General features: G+C 43.9%; 1 protein-coding gene across 1 annotated transcript in view; it reads left to right on the plus strand.

Moving 5' to 3' along the window:
* LOC141096088 (cadherin-like protein 26) overlaps positions 1-25355 on the plus strand; it is a 162892-nt gene that overhangs the window by 105979 nt on the left and 31558 nt on the right. Inside the window, exons 5-10 of the mRNA XM_073582494.1 lie at positions 1118-1262; positions 9301-9467; positions 11817-11948; positions 14909-15094; positions 16172-16482; positions 16561-16703. Of these exons, the coding sequence (XP_073438595.1) occupies positions 1118-1262; positions 9301-9467; positions 11817-11948; positions 14909-15094; positions 16172-16482; positions 16561-16703 (1084 nt within the window). The remainder of the gene's footprint in view (positions 1-1117; positions 1263-9300; positions 9468-11816; positions 11949-14908; positions 15095-16171; positions 16483-16560; positions 16704-25355) is intronic.

The following is a 25355-nucleotide window of genomic DNA, read 5'->3' on the forward strand; positions in this document are numbered from 1 at the left end:
CAGGGAAGAGGGGAGTAGTAGTGTACCGTAATACATCAACAAGACTAACAAGGTAATATGAACAGAGATAAAGGAAAATACCAATCATACAAATATACATACTCGTACATAAACAACAAAGGTAAACACCAGGGAGTGGAGAATGGGGTTAAATCAAAGTAGGAGAAGAAAGGGAATTATCACACACTCAAAACCTAGCAATGGTTACAGATAAATCCACCAAACGCTTTCTCCAACAAGCACCAACAACCTCCAGCCATGCAGAAAACACTTGCTCTGACAAAGAGTGCTAGACAGGACCCAGTTTATATAGGAGATGGGAGTAACTAACAGTGCACAGCTGAGAGCCTTAAGGCATTAAAGCTTCCAGGAGTTCTCAATTGAGCAGATTAACCCCTGCACTGCTAAAAGAAAATTACACCATTTAATATGAGGGTGAAGTGCTTCTAATTAGTGCTGAAGTAGGAAAAATCAGACGATGCGGTATTCTTGCTTTTTTTGTCGCGATAAATCTGTGACACTGCTCTAATCCTAGCGAGCCAGTGGAAGGAGGAGACTCTGTAATTTGCACCATCTTGTGCATTTGCTGGGACTGTACTATGTAGTATTGTCTGTTGGTGGTTCAATAAAGTATTGCCACACTGTTTTACCCTCACTGTGTTGTCTGAGTAGTATTCTGCCCACAGGAAAGGAGTGTGAGCGTTCAGTAGTATGAGCCCTGGTTCATGTGGTCTCTCTAAAGACAGCCAGGCCAGCGGACGAGAGCAGCCACTGACCCTCGTGTCTCCACATCATACTTACTAAATATTAATGACACATTGATTAAACACACATATCACACTTATATCATTTTTTTGCATACGTGAAAAATGCTTTTGTCTGAATCAGGCAATCTATCTATCTTTATTTCCACATAGAAAATTAGGTGTTGATTAAAATAATTTTAACACCCCAATTAAAAACAATCACCTTTCCTATAGATAATTGGCCAGAACTTTCCGCGGACCATATGCTCGGCAGCTGCTTTGTTATCTCTCACCACAGCTGCGTTTTGCTTTATTAGCACCAACTGCTGAAGTTCTCTGCAACTTTAGTAATCCTTTTTGTTTCTTTGCAGTGGAAATTCAATGCAATCAACAAAACTTCCTTGAAAGTGGGTACAAGACTCGGGATTCATCTGAAGATCCTGGACATCAATGATAATGCCCCAGAGTTCACAAACAAGACTTTTTACATATCAGTTAATGAATCCACTCTGCAAGGTACAGTATGGTGAGACAAGTCTCTGTACCATCTGCTTGCTGCTGTCGGGTCAGCTCATTTGCTCCATTCTGCTTGTTCCTAATTGCACAGCTAGGCACAAATTTCCATGTGATGTAGGAATAATAAACAGCTCCTGTCAGGCCCAGGCTGCTGCTTATCTGCTGTTTCCATACATTTTTTATTTTATTTGTAGCTTTCATTATATAAATGTCTTACTCTGTTTTATACTGAGATGCCATGTATGATTTTTACTATGTGTATTAGGTTAGCTGTACATACACAAAGCCATTGATCTTTCATGAGTAAGTGTGGAGTGCACAGCATCATATAAGGTGACACTGACAATAGCTCCAATATGGCATCTGAAATTGTATGGGAAATAGGAGCCGCACAGCAGTATAGCATGCCCCAGATCTCTTGCTGACTCTCCTGTGTCCTGTATAAAGTCTTCCTTGAGTTCTAGCTGACTCTCCTGAGTCCTGTATAGAGAGTCTTCCTTGATGTCTTGCTGACTCTCCTGTGTCTTGTGTAGTCTTCCTTGATGTCTCGCTGACTCTCCTGTGTCCTGTACAGCCTTCCCTAATCTCTTGCTGACTCTTCTGTGTCTTGTATAGTCTTCCTTGATCTCTTGCTGACTCTCCTGTGTCCTGTATAGCCTTTCCTGATCTCTCACTGACTCTACTGTGTCCTGTATAGCCTTTCCTCACTGACTCTTCTGTGTCCTGTATAGAGTCTTCCTTGATCTCTCACTGACTCTCCTGTGTCCTATACAGTCTTCCCTGATCTCTCGCTGACTCTCCTGTGTCCAATATAGTCTTCCTTGATCTCTCGCCGACTCTCCTGTGTCCTATGCAGTCTTCCTTAATCTCTTGCTGACTCACCTGTGTCCTGTAGAGTCTTCTTTGATCTCTCGCTGACTCTCCTGTGTCCTGTTTAGAGTCTTTCTTGATCTTTTGTCCAACTTTCCTGTGTCCTGTAAAGAGAGTCTTCCCTGATCTCTCGCTGACTCTCCTGTGTCCAATATAGTCTTCCTTGATCTCGCGTTGACTCTCCTGTGTCCTATGCAGTCTTCCTTATTCTCTTGCTGACTCTCCTGTGTCCTGTAGAGTCTTCTTTGATCTCTCATTGACTCTCCTGTGTCCTGTATAGAGAGTCTTCCTTGATCTCTCACTGACTCTCCTGTGTCCTATACAGTCTTCAAAACCAGGGGAAGAGTCTTGAGGAGATCATTTGCATATTCCCAGTGCCTTCTGGGATAAGTGAAGAGTCTCCGCGAGCTCAACGATCACTGGGTTTTGGCCGTTGCAGCTGAAAAGAGGAAATCGGAAAACCAGGGGAAGAGTCTTGAGGAGCTCATTTGCATATTCCCAGTGCCTTCTGGGATAAGTGAAGAGTCTCCGCGAGCTCAACGATCACTGGGTTTTGGCCGTTGCAGCTGAAAAGAGGAAATCGGAAAACCAGGGGAAGAGTCTTGAGGAGATCATTTGCATATTCCCAGTGCCTTCTGGGATAAGTGAAGAGTCTCCGCGAGCTCAACGATCACTGGGTTTTGGCCGTTGCAGCTGAAAAGAGGAAATCGGAAAACCAGGGGAAGAGTCTTGAGGAGATCATTTGCATATTCCCAGTGCCTTCTGGGATAAGTGAAGAGTCTCCGCGAGCTCAACGATCACTGGGTTTTGGCCGTTGCAGCTGAAAAGAGGAAATCGGAAAACCAGGGGAAGAGTCTTGAGGAGATCATTTGCATATTCCCAGTGCCTTCTGGGATAAGTGAAGAGTCTCCGCGAGCTCAACGATCACTGGGTTTTGGCCGTTGCAGCTGAAAAGAGGAAATCGGAAAACCAGGGGAAGAGTCTTGAGGAGATCATTTGCATATTCCCAGTGCCTTCTGGGATAAGTGAAGAGTCTCCGCGAGCTCAACGATCACTGGGTTTTGGCCGTTGCAGCTGAAAAGAGGAAATCGGAAAACCAGGGGAAGAGTCTTGAGGAGATCATTTGCATATTCCCAGTGCCTTCTGGGATAAGTGAAGAGTCTCCGCGAGCTCAACGATCACTGGGTTTTGGCCGTTGCAGCTGAAAAGAGGAAATCGGAAAACCAGGGGAAGAGTCTTGAGGAGATCATTTGCATATTCCCAGTGCCTTCTGGGATAAGTGAAGAGTCTCCGCGAGCTCAACGATCACTGGGTTTTGGCCGTTGCAGCTGAAAAGAGGAAATCGGAAAACCAGGGGAAGAGTCTTGAGGAGATCATTTGCATATTCCCAGTGCCTTCTGGGATAAGTGAAGAGTCTCCGCGAGCTCAACGATCACTGGGTTTTGGCCGTTGCAGCTGAAAAGAGGAAATCGGAAAACCAGGGGAAGAGTCTTGAGGAGATCATTTGCATATTCCCAGTGCCTTCTGGGATAAGTGAAGAGTCTCCGCGAGCTCAACGATCACTGGGTTTTGGCCGTTGCAGCTGAAAAGAGGAAATCGGAAAAACCGCGCGCCTATCGGCGCGCGAATTTGGGCTCATCCTTCATCGTTTTTAAGAAATCTCAAGATGGAAGAGGCCAGGAGCCATTTGGTGAGCTGCATTTCTTGCTACATGTTCACAGACTTACCAGTGGAAAAGCCAAACTTCACATGCCACAAATGCAAGCTTGTGTCCCTGTTGGAGGAAAAGTTGCAAAATCTCGAAGAGAGGTTAGCTACGTTGAAGATCATTAAGGAAGGTGAAGAGTTCTTGGACAGAGCAGAATTATCTCTTCATGTTACAGAAAGAGAAGAAATTCGAAGTGCACCTGAAGAAACAGAGGAATGGAGACATGTGACCCAGAGAAGCAGGAGGATCAGGAGGCAGTCAGCACCCATACTGCTCAGAAACCAGTACCAGGCTCTCACGCAGGAAAACAATGAAGAAATACATCAGGATAAGACTTTGCCAACAAACAGCAACCTTGTACGCCTTCAGAGTCCTCCTGGATGGAGAAAGAAAAATGTTGTGAAGAAGAAACGGAGAGTGGTGGTCATGGGGGATTCCCTGTTGAGAGGAACAGAGGCCGCTATCTGCAGACCGGATATAACTTCAAGAGAAATGTGTTGTCTTCCAGGTGCAAAAATTAAAGATGTGTCTGACAGGATATCAGGACTCTTCAGACCTACAGATGACTACCCATTCCTGCTACTACATGTGGGGACAAATGACACTGCAAGAAACGACCTGGAAACCATCTGCAGAGACTTTGAAGACTTAGGCAAGAAAGTGAAAGAACTGGGAGCGCAGGTGGTCTTCTCTTCCATCCTCCCAGTGGATGGCCATGGAACAAGGAGGTGGAATAAGATTCTGCAGGTGAACAACTGGCTACGTCGATGGTGCCGTCAGCAACGATTTGGATTTCTGGATCACGGAGTGAACTACTTATACGATGGACTACTTGCTAGAGATGGGGTGCACCTTACGAAGACTGGAAAGCATGTATTTGGAAGTCGCCTTGCTACACTTGTAAGGAGAGCTTTAAACTAGAACAACATGGGAAGGGAAGCAAAAGACCAGAAAAAGCCATACACCTGACAAATGCTATTGAGAACTCTGCTATTAGAAGTGGAAAGGAAGAACAAAGACGAAAGAATCTAATTAATAAAAATATTGGAGAAAGAGAAACCAATCACAAACTAAAATGTTTCTATACTAATGCACAAAGCATGGGCAACAAACAAGGAGAATTGGAACTACTAACACAGGAAAAGAAATATGATGTCATTGGAATCACTGAAACTTGGTGGGACAATACACATGATTGGAATACAAGACTAGAAGGATACAACTTATTTGCAAGAAACAGACTTGATAAACGAGGAGGGGGTGTCGCATTGTATGTTAGAAACGCGTATATCTGCACAGAGATTGAAGCTTCAGAGACTGGGAGTTCTGTGGAAACTGTTTGGGTAAGAATACAAGGACAGAACAATGGAAAGGACACCATTGTAGGCATTTACTACAGGCCGCCTGTGCAAGCTGAAGATATGGATGAACTCTTTATGCATCAAATGGCCAAGTTCTCCAAAAAATATGACATAGTTGTCATGGGAGATTTCAACTATCCAGACATTTGTTGGGAATCTCTCTCAGGCAAAACTAACAGGTCAAGGAAATTCTTATCCTCTCTTGCTGACAACTTTATCTTCCAAAAGGTAAGGGAGAAAACAAGGGGAACTGCTACCTTGGATCTAATCCTTATAAACAGGGAGGAAATGGTTGAGGAGGTAAAAGTGGCTGGGACCCTAGGAGGTAGCGACCATGCTATTTTAGAATTTTGGCTAACTAGAGGCGGAAGACCTGTGAAGACTCAGACGTCAAGGTTAGATTTCAGAAAGGCAGATTTTAAGGGATTGAGAAAGAGAATTGGAGGGATCCAATGGCTGGATATCCTTAAAGACAAAAATGTCCAGGAAGGATGGGAAATCTTGAAAAATGAAATTCTCAAAGCACAGTTGTTAACAATTCCGAAAAGAGGGAAGAATAGGAAGCAGTTAAGGAAACCAGGATGGATGAACACAGAACTTAAGCACATGCTAAAAAGGAAGAAAAAAATGTTTATAAAATGGAAAGAGGGAGGCATATCTAAAGAAGAATATAATGCTGTCTGCAGAACCTGCAGGGCACAAATCAGATTAGCTAAAGCTGAAAATGAATTGAGGCTTGCAAGAGATGTCAAAAGCAATAATAAAGGATTTTGGGGATATGTCAAAAGTAAAAGAAAAGTCAAAGATGCTATAGGATTTTTACAGGATGAAAATGATGAAATGGTAAGACAGGATGTTGAGAAGGCTGAACTTTTAAATTCCTATTTTGCATCTGTTTTCTCTCAGAAAGGAAATGTAACATCAACTGTTATTCACTGTCCTATTAAGGGAATAGAAGAATCCAGGATATCTATAAACAGAAAGATAGTGAGGAAACACTTAGCTAGCCTAAATGAATTCAAGTCTCCAGGTCCAGATGAATTACACCCCAGAGTACTGAAGGAGATAGCAGAAGAAATTTTTGAACCCCTCTCTATAATCTTTGAAAATTCTTGGAGAACAGGAGAAGTGCCAGAAGACTGGAGAAGAGCAAATGTTGTTCCTATCTTCAAAAAGGGGAAGAAGGTGGACCCAGGTAACTATAGGCCGGTGAGTCTGACTTCTATACCAGGAAAGATCTTTGAACAAATTATTAAACAACATGTATGTCAATACCTGGATAAGAATGAAGTGATTAAACAGAGTCAGCATGGGTTTGTAACTAATAAGTCATGTCAGACTAACTTAATTTCCTTCTATGACGGTATCACTGATTGGGTGGATCAAGGAAATGCTGTAGATATAGTATATCTTGACTTCAGCAAAGCATTTGACAAAGTCTCTCATACAATCCTTATTGAAAAAATGATTAAGTATGGAATGGACAAGGCAACTGTTAGGTGGATTCATAACTGGCTTAGTGATCGGACCCAAAGAGTGGTCGTAAATGGCTGCACATCCAGTTGGAAGAATGTCTCAAGTGGGGTACCACAGGGCTCTGTCCTGGGCCCTGTATTGTTCAACATCTTTATCAACGATTTAGATGAAGGAATTGAGGGTAAACTGATTAAATTTGCTGATGACACAAAGCTAGGAGGGATAGCTAATACTAGAGAAGAGAGAGAGAGGATTCAAAAAGATTTAAATAAACTGGAGAAGTGGGCAGCAACTAACAGAATGGTTTTTAACAGGGAGAAATGCAAAGTACTACATCTGGGCAATAAAAATGGAAAAAGCATATATAGAATGGGAGGAATAGGGCTAAGTGACAGCACATGTGAAAAAGACTTGGGTATACTAATAGATCACAGACTGAATATGAGTCAACAGTGTGATGCAGCAGCAAAAAAGGCAAATGCAATTCTAGGATGTATTAACAGAAGCATACAGTCTAGATCACGTGAAGTCATTATTTCCCTCTACTCCTCTTTGGTCAGACCTCATCTGGAATATTGTGTCCAGTTTTGGGCACCACATTTTAAAAAAGACATCAACAAACTGGAGCAAGTTCAGAAAAGAGCGACCAGAATGGTGACCGGTCTGCAAACCCTGTCTTATGAAGAAAGGTTGCAGGATTTGGGAATGTTTAGTTTGCAAAAGAGAAGACTGAGAGGAGACTTAATAGCTGTCTACAAATATCTAAAGGGCTGTCACATTGTAGAAGGATCAACTTTATTCTCATTTGCACAAGGAAAGACTAGAAGCAATGGGATGAAACTGAATGGGAGGAGACACAGATTAGATATTAGAAAAAACTTTTTGACAGTTAGAGTGATCAATGAGTGGAACAGGCTGCCACGAGAAGTGGTGAGTTCTCCTTCAATGGAAGTCTTCAAACAGAGGCTGGACAGACATCTGACTGGGATGATTTAGCGAATCCTGCTTTGAGCAGGGGGTTGGACCAGATGGCCCAGGAGGTCCCTTCCAACTCTACAATTCTATGATTCTGATCTCTCGCTGACTCTCCTGTGTCCAATATAGTCTTCCTTCATCTCTCGCCGACACTCCTGTGTCCTATGCAGAGTCTTCCTTAATCTCTGGTTGACTCTCCTGTGTCCTGAGTCTTCCTTGATCTTGCCGACTCTCCTGTGTCCTATGCAGAGTCTTCCTTAATCTCTCGCTAACTCTCCTGTGTCCTGTGGAGTCTTCCTTGATCTCTCGCTGACTCTCCTGTGTCATATATAGTCTTCCCTGATCTCTTGATGACTCGCCTGTGTCCTGTTTAGAGTCTTCCTTCATCTCTTGTCCAACTCTCCTGTGTCCTGTAAAGAGAGTCTTCCCTGATCTCTTGCGGACTCTCCTGTGTCCTATGCAGTCTTCCTTAATCTCTTGCTGACTCTCCTGTGTCCTGTAGAGTCTTCCTTGATCTCTCTCTAACTCTCCTGTGTCCATATATAGCCTTCCCTGATCTCTTGCTGACTCTCCTGAATCCTGTATAGAGTCTTCCTTGCTCTCTCGCTGACTCTCCTGTGTCCTATGCAGTCTTCATTGATCTCTCATTGACTCTCCTGTGTCTTATGCAGAGTTTTCCTTGAACTTTCGTCGACTCACCTGTGTCGTATGCAGAGTCTTCCTTGATCACTTGCTGCCTCTCCTCTGTCCTGTATAGAGTCTTCCTTGATCTCTTCCTAATTCTGTATACTGTACAGAATCTTCTCTGATATCTTACTGTTTTTCCTGTGTCTTGTCTTGTTTCTCTAATCTCCAACCAAATACATCACAAATATCACATTTTGCCATACAAAATGGCACTTTGTTGTAATAGATATGCTACTCCAGCAGCTGCACTGCCACACATTGTATATACAGACCCTGTCATCAATCAGATCTAACAGGTCTTTTTGAATCATTCCATAAGGAATGGATTTAGTTTCAAAGTCTTCTCCTGGACCTTTGGAGCCCAGTATTAGATCAGAGCCTTGGCTTTTGAACGATCCTTAGGTTCTCTACTCTAGAGATTGTTGATGTAAAATTAGAGATTAAAGATAGTAGCCAGACAGATAGATAGATAAACAGATTGATGGGTAGATAGATGTGAAACTAGCCATGGTTGTGTCTGTACAACCCCATGGCCATAGTTAATTAGGGTGTTTACTACATTATTGGGTGATAAAACACATTCCTGTCTATTAATCGCTTTCTTTCTCTGTGAACAAATCTTAATTGGGTTGTCATATAAACATTGTGTAACATGGATCCTACATGAATGTTCCTCTCCTTCCCGGAACCACTGATGAGCAGTGTAAGGCCGGGGTCACACTTGCAACTGCAATCTGAGAGACTTGCGCAAGTTTCTTGCATTACAGTTGCAAGTGTGACCCCGGCTTAACATAATTCTTCCCTGGAGTGATGAGTGGATGGGAAATTTCACAGCTGGATTTGAAATAGGAGTCAGTAATATGAATAATGATGAGCGTGAAACTGAAGTCCTGGTATGTTTTCCTGGGCCTGAGGACATGTTTGATTTCACCCTTGACACAAGAACATATGTGTGTTTCAGGTTATACAGTCTACACACTGCTGGCTTATGACAAGGACGAAGAAAACACCCCCAATTCTATCGTCAGCTACTACCTGAAGTCTCAGACACCCACTGATCCCAATGCCGAATTCACCATTCACAAAGACAAAGGTTTCATCTCCTTCAAGGGATGCCTAAATTATGAGGTAGATAATCAAACACTGCTGAGCAAAAAGTAGCCAAAATGTGTTGTAATGTCATGTTGTAATATGCATATTTATAAGTGCAACTATCCAGAGCAGGTCCATAGTGCCAAGATTGTCCACAGGTTGTGAGATTGTGCATGGTATCTAATATATAAAGCTTAATGTGGGTGTGTATGTATGTATGTCCGGGATTGGCATCCGCACCGTCGCAGCTACAGCCACAAAATTTGGCACAGTCACACGTCTGGACCCCGAGAGCGTCATAGGCTATGTTTTGAGGCGAAATTTTAACCCCGCGCATTCCAATTCACCAAACAATTTTGCCCCTATCTACATAATGGGGAAAAAGTGAAAGGAAAAGTGTTGGAGGCAAATTGACAGCTGCCAGATGTGAACAAGGGGGACTGAAAGAATGAGAGCGATGGCGCCAAAGAGTATATACCGTACAGTTGCTAAGGTGGGGCCCTGACATGGGATACTCACCACACACGGGGATATGAACACACACACAAAATGCGCCACACACTACCACGTGCTTCAACACATATACCACCCTCAGCACACATTTCACCACACATACACCAACCTCGCCACATAAAAGTCGAAACACCAAAGTCGCCACTCAAAACTCACCACGCTGTCCCAGAGCTGTTTATAAGATGAAAAATAAGCTGTGATTGGTTACTATCAGCAACAGTTTTCTTTGTAGACTGATGTGGTAACTGAGGCCTATAATTCTTATCATTTCTATGGTGTTATCGTCCTTCTGTAAAGCTGAAAATAACACAATTTATTACCGTGCCAACACAGACCACCCTCTGACACAGAGTGCAGGGGGAGCCCAGTATCACACAGGATAGGATTAGATACACGGCTCAGCAGTCAGTATCACACAGGATAGGATTAGATACACAGCTCAGCAGTCAGTATCACACAGGAGAGGATTAGATACACAGCTCAGCAGTCAGTATCACACAGGATTGGAATAGATACACGGCTCAGCAGACAGTATTACACAGGATAGGATTAGATACGCAGCTGAGCAGACAGTATCACACAAAATAGTATTAGATACACGGCTCAGCAGACAGTATCACACAGAATAGGATTAGATACATGGCTCAGCAGTCAGTATCACACAGAATAGGATTAGATGCACGGTTTTTATGTGCAATATAATCATTATACTGTACTTTGTTATAACTAACCACAGTTGGTTACTATGCCCAGGCAACGCCGGGCTCTTCAGTTAGTTGTAAATAAGTGGCATTCACTTTAATAAATCCGATCTGTAATAACAAACACAATCCATGGACACAAGTGACGCTGTTTCTGGGGTATTTTTAATCCTGGATCTTTTCTATCTTGTATTTCTAGATGTGTAAAACCAATCAAGATGATTTTAGAAATTTATAGAGCAACTACATAAATTGCCTCTTAAAGGGGTTATCCACTACTAGGACTATCAGAGTGTTTGCCCTTGTTAAAATAAAAACATCTCTACTCACCTCTCGTGCTGGCGCCATTCCAGCCATGTCGGCACACTCGTTCCTGGGGCTGATGTGAGGTTGTTATGTCACGTGAGCTCTGTGCTCATTCAGCGTTGGCGTAACCTCCCTACCTTTCTACATATAATAAATCAATAGGATTACTGCAGCTCTCTCTTCAACAACCTCTTGTGAGCCCCGGGATTGCGAGTGCTGGCACCTCTGGAACGCCATCGGCACGGGAGGTGAGTATCAATATTTTTATTTTAACGGGGGGCAAACATTCATATTGATAAGGGGTTGAGCTAGTAGTGGACAACCCCTTTAAACCCTTCTCGACATAAGACAGGCAAGTATTGTACATCACGTCAGGTGCTGCTCTATGGAGGTGGTGTAATTGTTGTGGTGCAATTGCAGTGGCACACCATCCATCACCCCTTTGCAATGCGATTGTAGGTTGCCATGGCAGGCAGAGGCCTCCTCCTCAAGGTTCCCCCATGGCTGACATTTCATTACTCCTGTGAAGTACAAATTCTGCAGTCTCAGAAAAGGCCAGTAAATAAAGTAAAAAATAAAAAAAAAGTGAAAAATTTTTTTTTTGAATCACTCTCCTTTCACAGTTTAGAAATAAAGAAAAAAAAAGAAGACAAAAAAGCGTAAGTGGTTCTTATGGGATTAAAAAAATTCAACCACATTTTTTTTTGTCTTTTTTAAAGCGCCAGCAATCCGCTGCTACAAAAAGCGGAACCTGTTAATAAATGGTTATTATTGGGCTTTGGTTGAATTCCAATTAATATGAAGTTCCAAATCCTTCTGTACTTTTCTTTTCTTGTAAAATGATTGAATTTATTTGTTTTTACAGACTAATAAATTTTACAAGTTGGTAGTTCAAGCTGAAGACAATAGTTTGGAAGAGCGACAGACGAGCACCTGTGAGGTCCATATTTCTGTGGTAGATAGGAACACGATACCTCCGACATTGTCAGAGGGCGAGGTGCGTAATGTATAGTTAAATCTTCCATTAGCGATTGTTTCCAAAGCGGTGGTCTCCAGTCTAAGGAGTCTCAGCTGTGGCAAAATTATTACTATTTTGCTGCCGTCAAGCCATACTGGGAGACCACTCACACGCTCAAATGCCATTGTTTGGAGACCACTGAGGTGGTGCATGTCCTCCCCCTGGCGGGAGTCTCTATCAGGAACAATAGCAATGAAATTTAGATCATTTTCCTTGTAGAACCTGTGGTATCAATGTTACATAAAATGGTCCAACTGGGTGACCAAGCAAGTGGCCACTCTATTTTTGTAATTCTACTTTTTATTGCCTCTCCTCCCTCTTACAGCTATGAAGGGAATGATGGTTCTTCTAGCTTAAATTCTCACTAAAGTCTCACTTCGACTAAGGGTCCATCACCATCACATGGCACTGATGGATGCTAGGAGGCAAAGGGAGGCTTCTACAGGTGCAAATTATGGGACATATAATGTTGGATGATCAACTGAGTCCTGGATCTTAGGAAAAGTACCCTTTGGCCCATACTAGAATACCAATGCTATTAAAAGAATATATCAGCAGGTTTTTACTATGTAATCTGAAGGCACCATAATGTATTTGCAGAGACCCTGATTACAGGGATATGAGACTGACTGGGCTATATTTCGCTGTTTCAATACAATCAGTGTTTTATCAGCAAACATTTATCACTACAACACTAGGTGTGTCATGTCTCCGGATCCAACCCCCATCAACTGATCAGCAGCTTTCCTTAAAGGTACCCTGTACACAGTGGTGTGGGCGGGGTTATACAAGGCTCAACATTCTGAGCTCTGCAGCAGAGAAAACTGTGATCACAACTGCTGCACCCAGTAAACTAAGTGATACATTGCTGGAATCAGGGTTTCCATCCCTACATTATGCTGCTGTCAGATTACGTAGCAAAAGCCTGCTGAGAGATGCCCTTCAGACCCTCCTGATAGTTGAGAGACCTGTTGCAGATTTTGCCACTTTAAACTATGCCACTGCCCATAGAAACTTTTTGTGCTACCATATGGTGCTCCACGTGACAATACCCCATTTTCCTATAAAGTTGGAGAGGTATGGCCTCATATCAGACTATAGGTCCTTACAACACAAGCCACATACAAGATACCAAAATTTAGAGAGGGGATTTCAGCATGTTTGCCCAAAAATTCTACATGTTCTACAGTTGTGGACAAAAGTATTTACACCCCTGAAATTCTGTCAGATAATACTCAGTTTCTTTCTGAAAATGATTGCAAACACAAATTCTTTGGTATTATTATCTTCATTTAATTTGTCTTAAATGAAAAAACACAAAAAGAATTGTCCTAAAGCCAAATTGGATATAATTCCACACCAAACATATTAAAGAGGGTGGACAAAAGTATTGGCACTGTTCGAAAAATCATGTGATGCTTCTCTAATTTGTGTAATTAACAGCACCTGTAACTTACCTGTGGCACCTAACAGGTGTTGGCAATAACTAAATCACACTTGCAGCCAGTTGACATGGATTAAAGTTGACTCAACCTCTGTCCTGTGTCCTTGTGTGTACCATATTGAGCATGGAGAAAAGAAAGAAGACCAAAGCACTGTCTGAGGACTTGAGAAACCAAATTGTGAGGAAGCATGAGCAATCTCAAGGCTACAAGTCCATCTCCAAAGACCTGAATGTTCCTGTGTCTACCGTGCGCAGTGTCATCAAGAAGATTAAAGCCCATGGCACTGTGGCTAACCTCCCTAGATGTGGACGGAAAAGAAAAATTGACAAGAGATTTCAAAGCAAGATTGTGCAGATGTTGGATAAAGAACCTCGACTAACATCTAAACAAGTTCAAGCTGCCCTGCAGTCCAAGGGTACAACATTGTCAACCCGTACTATCCTTCGGCGTCTGAATGAAAAAGGACTGTATGGTAAGAGACCCAGGAAGACCCAACTTCTTACCCAGAAACATAAAAAAGCCAGGCTGGAGTTTGCCAAAACTTACCTGAAAAAGCCTAAAATGATTTGGAAGAATGTTCTCTGGTCAGATGAGACAAAAGTAGAGCTTTTTGGGCAAAGGCATCAACATAGAGTTTACAGTAGATAAAAAGAGGCATTCAAAGAAAAGAACATGGTCCCTACAGTCAAACATGTCGGAGGTTCCCTGATGTTTTCGGGTTGCTTTGCTGCCTCTGGCACTGGACTGCTTGACCGTGTGCATGGCATTATGAAGTCTGAAGACTACCAACAAATTTTGCAGCATAATGTAAGGCCCAGTGTGAGAAAGCGGGTCTCCCTCAGAGGTCATGGGTCTTCCAGCAAGACAATGACCCAAAACACACTTCAAAAAGCACTAGAAAATGGTTTGAGAGAAAGCACTGGAGACTTCTAAGGTGGCCAGCAATGAGTCCAGACCTGAATCCCATAGAACACCTGTGGAGAGATCTAAAAATGGCAGTTTGAAGAAGGCACCCTTCTAATATCAGGGACCTGGAGCAGTTTGCCAAAGAAGAATGGTCTAAAATTCCAGCAGAGCATTGTAAGAAACTCATTGATGGTTACCGGAAGCGGTTGGTCGCAGTTATTTTGGCTAAAGGTTGTGCAACCAAGTACTAAGCTGAGGGTGCCAATACTTTTGTCTGGCCCATTTTTGGAGTATTGTGTGAAATGATCAATGTTTTGCTTTTTGCTTCATTCTCTTTTGTGTTTTTTCATTTAAGACAAATTAAATGAAGATAATAATACCAAAGAATTTGTGTTTGCAATCATTTTCAGGAAAAAACTGAGTATTATCTGACAGAATTACAGGGGTGTCAATACTTTTTGCTACAACTGTATATATTCCCGTTAATTTTATGTCGGACTCTCCCTTCTAGATTTGTCGCAGTGTGTAGTAATCAGCCGTGCCTAAAAACATAGTGTATGAAAGATCATTTTATTCTTTTCTATATAGATACGTGGTGAAGTGCTGGAGCGAGATGTCAATGTAACTGTGCTGCGAATTGGAATTATCGATGGTGATACTCCATACACCCCAGGGTGGAGAGCAAAATATTCTATCATAGAAGGAGATGAGAATGAGCATTTCTCAATTTCAACAGATCCAAAAACAAATGAAGGACTTCTTAGGGTGATTAAGGTAAATGTAACACGTGTTATGATGTACAAGCCTGGACTGACATTGGTGGACATTTGCTCCATTGTTTTGTTTGGTGCCTCTCTTTAGTGATAACATTGAGAAGTTTAAAATATTTTTAATGGGGCCTGATTAAGGCATTCTCTTGCCCAAGGGTGGCGGAGGAATCACTTTGTCCTGCCTAAAATTCAGTACTGGTGACCCAGCAAAATAAGACAAATGAAACAATCCACTGTAGATCCTGTGGTGTCAATGTTATGCCAAATCGTCCACGTAGGTGACAAACCTAATGAAAACCCTGTTTTTTGAAATTCTCAGTTAAAACACCTCTCCATCCATGCACAGCTATGAAGGTAATGGTAGCTCTCCTAGCCGAGGGTCTCAGTCTCTATGTAAACTTAGATCAGGGTCAAATGAACGTTTGAAAAATCACCCTATTTCCATCCAAAAAACTCAGACATATGTCTGCCATCTGTGTGTTCGCTTTTTTATGACCGTATGGTATCCGATTTTATGCATTGACAGGTTAAAATGTACACAATCAAGTGTACTGTCCTTGGTTAACAGTTGCAGAAAACTGAAAAATCGGATGCAATATGCACAATCTTCTGACCAGCCCTATTGAATAACATTGGTCAATTTACTATGCAAATCTTTTAAGCTGCCGTTACACTTCCATGTGACGTGGACAGCACATGGACCTATAGAGTGTCATTATTCCATACACACATCAGTTTTAAAAACAGATGTGAGTCTCAGGTCCGTTAGCCTCAGAGCTTGTCCTTTTACCCGTCTTGCAGATCAGACTCTTAATTGTCTATGAGGATTTGTATAAAACGGATGAAACAGAGAAGTCAAACTTATTACTTCAGTTTCCATCCAAGTATCATTAATTTTTGACTGATAACTTGTTAAGAGTCAATGGATATAAAGTTCAGACAGTTTGCCTGCTTCAGAAAAAAAAATGGATAAAAGAAAGTAGCTAAGAGGGTGATACTCACACGGATGTGTGAATGTAGCCTTATGACTCCATTTATGGACAGTCTTTCCAGTATACATTGATATTCTTTGTATCTACAGCCCTTGGATTTTGAAGAAAGTGCCACGAGCAATCTAATCATTGCAATTGAAAATGAAGAACCAATTTATAGTTGCAAAATACTTCAGAAGCCAGCAACAGGAAAATGGGTTGTAGATGCAGGCACAATCCAATCACGGAAGTCCAAAGAGAAGACCTCAGTCGCAGTAGATGTCATAGATAGGAATGATGCTCCGATATTTAAACCTCAGACCATCCTGGTCACGGCAGAGGAACACTCCATTAAACCAGGCACTATGTTGGTGACCGTAGAGGCCAAAGACCCTGATATAGCGGCACCTAATAACATCAAGTAGGTATTAAATGAATTGTCCTGGACTCAGGTTCTGATTCTGGACATTGGAGGTTACTGAATGTGCAATTTTTCCAGGTACTTTTTGGCTAATGACAGTGCAGAATGGCTATCTGTAAATGAAGATACCGGAGTCATCACCACCAAGAGAGAACTGGACAGAGAGTCTGATCATGTGATTAACAGCAAGTACGTTGTGGAGGTCCAGGCTGTGGATGATGGTGAGTATAGCCACGGCAGATTTGTAGTCTAGTGATGTAGATCTAGTAATCTGGCACCTTAGCTCTGACATGCATGTGTCCTGTCTAGTACATGCATTGAAAAACTGAATATTGTAGAGGAGGACAAACACAGAGAATGGCCACTTCATATCATTTCCTACTTTAAATGCGATACCATATTTCGTGCTCTAGTTACATACACCGTACTTATCAACTAGCAGTGAGTTGACTAATATGGCCTGTTCATTTGAGCTTAGTATGCATCACTTAACATACTAGGTATGTCGCCATGTAAGTTCATCTAGGTACCTATGGTTGTTGCAATGGCTCTAACGGGCATCACAGGTACTTCCTGTTAAGCTACAAGTCTTCAATATGTACGTTACTTGATACCCAGTGTGTTTGTCTTACTGGCTGCCTTTATTTTCTGATGTTTGGCCCCGATCCACATCCTGTAGCATAAGTCTGCGCTGGAAATAACAGCCTGATTCATCCAAGACTCTTCTTCAGCAAAACAGACGCTCTGTCTCATCCAACCAACAGTGTCTGACCTTTGGAGTTTGATCTGTGGAGTCTGGATGCTGGCTCTTGACTGGCAAAGTCTGGATGCTGGGTCTTTATTGGCAAGGTCTAGACGTTGCGTCTTGACTGGCGAAGTCTGGACTTCGGTGCTTGACCAACAACGTCTCACCTGCTCTGCTAACAAGTCACTCTTGACTATTTTTACTATTTTTTGCTTGCTATACAGCTTATACATTCTCCTCTTATCACATCCTGGCACCAACCGCTTTCTCGCTTTGCCATCCTGGCCTTTTATCTTTAGCAACTGTGCCACAGCGGTTGTAGCGGTACTTCCTATACTGGGGTCACATCCAGGTGGTCTAGCTCCCAAAATTTCTGTTCCACCAGCTGTCTCAGTGTCTGAGGCCAATGTCTATATTCTCGCACTCAGATACATGGACTGCCTCTAGTACAATCTTCCTCTTGGTTGAGCTCCAATTCAGTGATCTCTTGGCCCTTCTCATCAAATAGCATCATGTTTGGGGTGTACCCGGTGGCTGTATGGACCCGGTTTTTGTACATCCACACAAGCTCTGAGACAAATTCAGACTACCTCATCTTCCGATCCTCTTCTAGGGTCCTTAACATCTGCAGTAATGATCTGTTGAAGCGCCCACCGGCCTCTTTCCCTTTTTTGGTGATATGGTGTTGTTCGGGACATAGAGTTTGTGCAATTCCTCCATGACTTTCCCTTGAAAGTAGGCCCCCTGGTCAGAGTGGAACCTCTTTGGGTATCCGTACACATGAATGAAGTCTCAGCATATCACCCTGGTAGCTGCATCAGCTGTCTAATTTCTGACTGAAGTCATAACTGCAAATTTAGTGAAGTGGTTGGTGATTACCAGGCAGTATTTGTTATTCATAGCCATTATAGAAACAAGCCAATCATCAGGTAGATGACATTAGCACCTCCAATGGAGCAGATGTCTGGATCACTTGGGTGGGGGCCCTTTGTTCTGGGGGTGTGGTCAGTTTACACTGTTGGCACCTTTGACAAACTTCATCCACCACCAAGCGTAATTTGTGTCAATACACACACTGTAACGACAGGAAGGTCCTTTCTGCCCCAAAGTGTGTGCCCCTTTCATGGGCATCTTTTGCCAAACTTAATGCTGTAAATTCTGGTATCACCACCTGCCATGTAGTATCGAATTTTTGAGGCAGCTGTATCCACGATATAGTAAGCCACTCTTCATGCAAAGGTGTTCAATTTGCCCATCTATCTGCAGAACATTGATCAACAAGGCACCCCTCCCTGCTGGGCTTCTGACCTAAAGGTACCCACTTCTGCACTCTGCCAGTTTGGAATCAGATTGCTGTAACTGTATCCATTCATCTCTTGGGTGTCCAAGTATTCGAGTGGATTGGGATTCATCTCCTGACTGTTGAGCAGCTGCCAAGACTGTCGCGAAACGCTTGAAGTCTGGTGTCTTGTCTCTTTCCAACTCTTGATCTGTGTTGCTCGTTGGTCGTCCTTCGGTTACCTTGGACAGTGCATCCCCTTGCATATTTTCAGCCTTTTGTTGGTAGGATATCTTGTATAAATATTTGGACATTCTTGCAACCACACCTTTGTTCTAACGCCCCCAGCTTCACATTTTTCAGGTGGGCGAGTGGATTGTTGTCGGTTCTCACATGAACTTCTGACCCCGACAGGTACTTCTCAAATCTTTGTCGTGACCCTGACCAGGGCTAGCAACTCCAAGAAGTTGAAGGAGCTGTAATTGTCAGAATTCTTTTCTGAGTCCTTTAATGACCGACTGGCATATGCAATCACCCTTTCATGTCCTTCATGGACTTGAACCAGCACTGTTCCTAAGCCATATAGACTTCCATCCATATATAGCACAAAGGGTTGGGTGAAGTCTGCATATGTCAGAATGGGAGCATTAGGCTAGTTTCACACTAGCGTTTTTGAGCGCAGCGACGGCCTGTGCACGGCCGCCGCTAAGCCCCGCCCCCTGCCGTGCCTCCGCCGGTAGCTCCGCCTACCGGCGCATGACGCTGCATGCACCCTGCGTCCCCTATCTTTATCACTGGGGGCGCAGGCCGTGCGCAGTATGCATTTGGCGGCGCATGCGCCTTTTTGATGTTGCACCGGCGCAACCAAACTGCAGCAGGTTGCGTTTGGCGCAGGTCGGCACACCGTCAAAAGGACGCATGCGCCGCCAAACGCATACTGCACACGGCCTGCGCCCCCAGTGATAAAGATAGGGGACGCAGGGCGCATGCAGCGTCATGCGCCGGTAGGCGGAGCTACCGGCGGAGGCGCGGCAGGGGCGGGGCTTAGCGGCGGCTGTGCGCAGGCCGTCACTGCGCTCAAAAACGCTAGTGTGAAACTAGCCTTAGTCAGCGAGCTTCAGGGTCCGGAATACCTCTTCCTGTCTTGGTTCCCAATGGATCGCCCAATGTTTAGGAACTCTTGCTGTCCCCCTAAATAATTCATGCAATGGGGCCGCAGTATTGGTTAGTCTGAATGGCATCTGGTTGAAATCAAATAGCCCTATGGGAAGGATGAAAGCTGTCTTCAGCTGCCATAGGAACCTGTCAATACCCACTAGCCAGATCGAGCAAGAGAAGAATTTGGCTTTTCCCAAGGCAGAGTGAAACTCTTCTATCCTCATCAAGGGGTATAAGTCTTGAATGCTGCAGGCATTCAACCGCCTGTATTCCACACAGAATCTCAGTGTTCTTTCTTCTGAACTAGGAGACTCTTCTATCCTTAGCAAGGGTTATAAGTCTTGAATGCTGCAGGCGTTCAACTGCCTGTATTCCATGCAGAATCTCAGTGTTCCTTCTTTCTTCTGAACTAGGACGCAGTATTGGCGAGGGTTCCTCTGATACTACGTTATTCTCCCCTGATTTCTCGCATTACTTGCTGCAATTCTTGAGCGCAAACCTGTCCTGCATTAGGTGACTTGGAGACAGTTACTTCATGACTCTGGACCACACCTGTCATTGCTGATGCCTCCCGTTCTCGGACTCTGGCTTCTGCTCCAACCTCCTGGAAGCTCATATTGGGGTTGTAACAGAGACCTTCCTTCAGAGCCTGTGTCATATAAGGATCCCTCAAGCCCGCAGCTAACTGGGCCCTCATCACCTCATCCAACAGACCCAGTCCCCAATATTCTTCATGACTCATATTGATGATGTGGGCTGCTATCTCCTGCAGATCGTTCACATACGGGGACACTGTCTCTCCTTCCCACTGAATCCGACGGAATGAGCCTGTCTCATATAAGGATCCCTCAAGCCCGCAGCTAACTGGGCCCTCAGCACCTCATCCAGCAGATCCAGTCCCCAATATTCTTCCTGATTCAAAATGATAATGTGGGCTGCTATCTCCTGCAGATCGTTCGCATACAGGGCCATTGTCTTTCCTTTCCTCTAAATCCGACAGTATAGGCTAATACGCAAATTACCCAAGTCAGTAGCGTCGCCATACATGTCCTCTAGGATCCTAATCACTTTGTATCATGGTCTCTGGGCTGCCGAAACCTAACCATCTGTTGGGTCTCTCCGTTTAAGGTCATCAGGGCCATTTTCTCCTGTAAGGCAGGTGTTATGGGGTGCATGTGCAACATGCTCCTTAGCCACTCCACACAGTCCCATAGCAACAAACTGCTCCCTGTAAATTTTGACAGATTGCCAAGCATAACCCTCAGGAGACTATCACCCCTGATGGACTTGATCACTGACTGGTCGACCATTTCTATGCTAGTGTTAGCAGCGGATTATTCAGGATACTCTCCAATCAAAAAATCAGACAATGAGAACGCTGTTCTAGACAACCAACGCTATTTATTTGTCTAAAACAGAAAGAACATTTCTATCTATCTATCTATCTATCTATCTATGTATCTATCTTTCTCATATCTATCTATCTATCTATCTATCTATCCCATATCTATCTATCCTGTATATCATGGGTAATGACAATAGAGATAATACAGTATGGTATGACACTTCCTACTTTACATGCGATACCTTATTCAGCGTTCTATTTACATAAACCTTACTTATCATCTAGCAGTTAGATGACTAATGTGGCCTGTACGTCTGAGCTTAAAGGGAATCTGTCACCCCTTTTTTGAGATATCATATAATGATATCATTCAATTGTGTGTCACATAAGGATTCTCTTAGTACTTTTGCTTCCCCCTGACCCCGCACCTTTCATGCATAAATACCTTTTTTATATCGGTTCAGATGTATGTAAACCGCCGCTGTCCGGTCCGCTGGGCGGGGCTTATTCACCTGCTCCCCCCCTCCCTGTCTTGAGCTATGCATTTCTTCTTGTGAAGAGCAAGACAGGGAGGGGGGAGCAGGTGAATAAGCCCCGCCGATCGGACCGGACCGTGGCAGTTTACAAACATCTGAACCAATATAAAAAAGGTATTTATGCATGAAAGGTGTGGGGTCAGGGGGAAGCAAAAGTACTAAGAGAATCCTTATGTGACACACAATTGAATGATATCATTATATGATATCTCAAAAAGGGGTGACAGATTCTCTTTAACAGGCATCACTCCCAATACTATGACTTTTATATTTAGCAGCTGTGCCACAGCAGTTATCTGACTCAGTGTCCCTTTGAAGGTCTTCCTTCTGGGAATAATAATAATAATACTAATAATCTTTATTTATATAGCGCCAACATATTCCGCAGCGCTTTACAGTTGAACAGTTTCAAACACAACAGTCATAAGTAACAACGTTAACAATACAATAATTAAAGCGAAATAAGACGACCCTGCTCGTGGGAGCTTACAATCTACAATGAGGTGGGGGAGATACAAAGCACAGGTTTGTATTTACAATGATGTATTTACAATGATGGTCCAGCCATCTTCAGGGGGTGGGGGTTAGATGGAGATAGTGAATGGGCTACACACACACAAACATAAAATGACTTTGATTACTGAATGTGATAGGCCGCTCTGAACAAATGTGTTTTGAGCAAGCGCCTAAAACTATGCAAATTGTGGATGGTCCTAATATCTTGGGGTAGAGCATTCCAGAGGATTGGCGCAGCACGGGAGAAGTCTTGGAGTCGGGAGTGGGAGGTACGGATTAGGGCAGAGGTTTGTCGAAAGTCATTTGCAGAGCGCAGCGGTCGGTTAGGCCGATAGACAGAAATGAGGGAGGAGATGTAAGGGGGTGCCGCACTGTGGAGAGCTTTGTGGGTGAGAACAAGTACTTTGAATTGTACCCTGTAATGAATTGGCAGCCAGTGTAACGACTGGCGAAGAGCGGACGCGTCTGAGTAACGATTAGCCAGATGGACAACCCTGGCTGCTGCATTAAGGATAGACTGGAGAGGGGAGAGTCGAGTGAGGGGGAGGCCAATTAATAGAGCATTACAGTAGTCCAGGCGGGAGTGGATCAGGGCGACAGTGAGAGTTTTTGTTGTTTCCATGGTGAGAAAAGGGCGGATTCTAGAGATGTTCTTTAGGTGTAAGCGGCACGAGCGGGCAAGAGATTGTATATGGGAGGTGAAGGAGAGATCGGAGTCAAACATAACACCCAGACAGCGCGCCTGCTGTCGGGGTGTTATTATGGTGCCACCCACTGAGAGGGAAATGTCAGATTTAGGGAGGTTAGTAGATGGCGGGAGCAGAAGAAGTTCAGTTTTGGAGAGGTTGAGTTTCAGATAGAGAGCAGACATGATATTGGAGACTGCAGACAGACAGTCAGTGGCATTCTGTAGTACAGCGGAGGTAAGGTCAGGGGATGATGTGTACAGTTGTTTGTCATCAGCATAAAGATGGTACTGAAAGCCAAATCTGCTGATGGTCTGTCCAATTGGGGCCGTGTAGAGAGAGAAGAGAAGGGGGCCAAGGACTGAGCCCTGAGGTACCCCAACAGTGAGAGGAAGAGGAGATGAAGTGGAGCCAGAAAACAGAACACTGAAGGAGCGGTCAGAAAGATAGGAGGAGAACCAGGAAAGAGCAGTGTCCTTAATGCCTAGTGACTGGAGCCTAGAGAGTAGGAGAGGATGGTTAACAGTGTCGAAAGCTGCAGAAAGGTCGAGAAGAATGAGCAGAGAGTGGTCACCATTACATTTTGCTGTCAGAAGGTCATTGGTCACTTTGATGAGTGCAGTTTCTGTCGAATGTAGGGGGCGGAAACCGGACTGTGAAGGGTCTAGGAGGGAGTGAGTGGAGAGGTAACGGGTAAGGCGGGAGTATATCAGGCGCTCCAAGAGTTTAGAGATGAAGGGGAGATTGGAGACTGGTCTGTAGTTGTTTGTGCAGGATAGGTCGAGGGTGGGTTTCTTTAGTAATGGAGTAATGATAGAGTGTTTGAAGGAGGAGGGGAAAATGCCAGAGGAGAGGGAGAGATTAAAGATTGTAGTTAGGTGAGTTGTGACGACTGGAGAGAGAGACTGGAGGAGATGTGAGGGAATGGGGTCGGTTGTGCATGTAGTCGGACGAGAAGAGGAGAGGAGCCTGGAGACTTCTTCTTCTGTGATGGGATCGAATGTGGAGAGTGAGCCAGGGGAAATGCAGGGAGGGATGGGAGTCACTGAACTTGGTGATTGGGAGCGGATTTCCTGACGGATATTGTCTATTTTCTCTATAAAGTGGGAGGCCAGGTCATCGGCGCAAATGTCTGTGATAGGGGCTTGTGCTTTTGGCCTGAGGAGGGAGTGAAAGGTGTCAAAAAGTTTCTTGGGGTTGTTGGATAGTGAGGAGATCAGGGTGGTGAAGTAGGTCTGTTTGGCGAGGTGAAGGGCAGAGTTATATGTCCTTAACATAAATTTGAAGTGTATGAAGTCTTCTGGTGTGCGTGTTTTCCTCCATAAGCGTTCAGCACACCTAGAGCATCGCTGGAGAAATCGGGTTTGCGATGTGAGCCAGGGCTGTTTCACTCTGTGTTTGGAGGTTCTGAGGGTGAGGGGAGCTACTTAGTCAAGGGTGCTTCTAAGAGTGTCATTGAAGTGATGTACAGCCAGAACAGGACAGGACAAAGAAGAGATTGGGGACAATGATGAGTGTAGGGAGTCTGAAAGTGTATGAGGGTTAATGGCTTGTAGATTTCTGACTGAATGGTAGGTAGGAGGGTGCTGGGGTGAGCGAGGGTTTGTGAGTGTAAAGGAGAGAATGTTGTGGTCAGAGAGGGGAAGCGGTGAGTTATCTAGGTAGGAGATTGAGCAGAGCCGGGCGAAAACCAGGTCCAGGGTGTTACCGTCTTTGTGTGTTTCAGAGGTTGAGAGCTGAGAGAGGCCTAGAGAAGTGGTTAGTGTAAGAAGCTGGGATGCAGATGTGGAAGTGGGGCTGTTAATGGGGATGTTGAAGTCTCCCAGGATAAGGGTTGGTAGTTCTGAGGACATGAAGTGCGGCAGCCAGGCAGAGAAATGGTCCAGGAAGTGGGTGGGTGAGCCTGGGGGCCGCACTTCATATGGGGAATCCTCTCCCCATATTTCAGTTCCTGCCTGTTTTGTTCAACCAGCAAATGGTGGCGTTTGGTGGTTAGTGCGGTGGAACATTGGCTAATTTCATCTTTCATTTTCCACCCCCACATAGACTGCATTGACCCACATATTGTACAACTTACTGTACACCCAGATTTTTTAACACTATAAGTAAGTTAATGTTGAGGGTCACAGATGACTGCCACCATGTTTAGGCCTTTTCATATTTTCACTATATACAGTATGACCCATAGATTGACTTTGCTATTATATGTACCAGTCATCTTCTTCGCTCAGCCAAGTCTCAACGAGTGATGCATCCAAACCACGCTCATGTTGACGACCTGAAGGTTTTGCACTTTTCTAATATGCCTTTTGTTAAAGTTTCTCAACTTTTTAAGATCTCTGTTTGCCGTCAGTGTATGAAAAAAAAATTATATTCAAGCCTCAAAGCATCTCATGCCTACCTGTGGCTAACAATGAACGCAGGAGTTTGTCGTAGCGCTGAGGTGTTACCTGAAAACTTATGGGCTTATTCGCCCCCGCAGGTGGACATGGTGCAGTAGCGCATTGTAACGCTTTCTAAAATTGTGCCCATATCAAGTCCAACTGACACAGGTGTAGGGTCTGATTTAGAGCTTTCTCTTGTAACAAGCTCTGCAGCTTAGATATGA

Source organism: Dendrobates tinctorius, unplaced genomic scaffold, assembly GCF_039654945.1.
Source record: "Dendrobates tinctorius isolate UK_male_01 unplaced genomic scaffold, ASM3965494v1 ptg000071l, whole genome shotgun sequence".
Taxonomy (NCBI): Eukaryota; Metazoa; Chordata; class Amphibia; order Anura; family Dendrobatidae; genus Dendrobates; species Dendrobates tinctorius.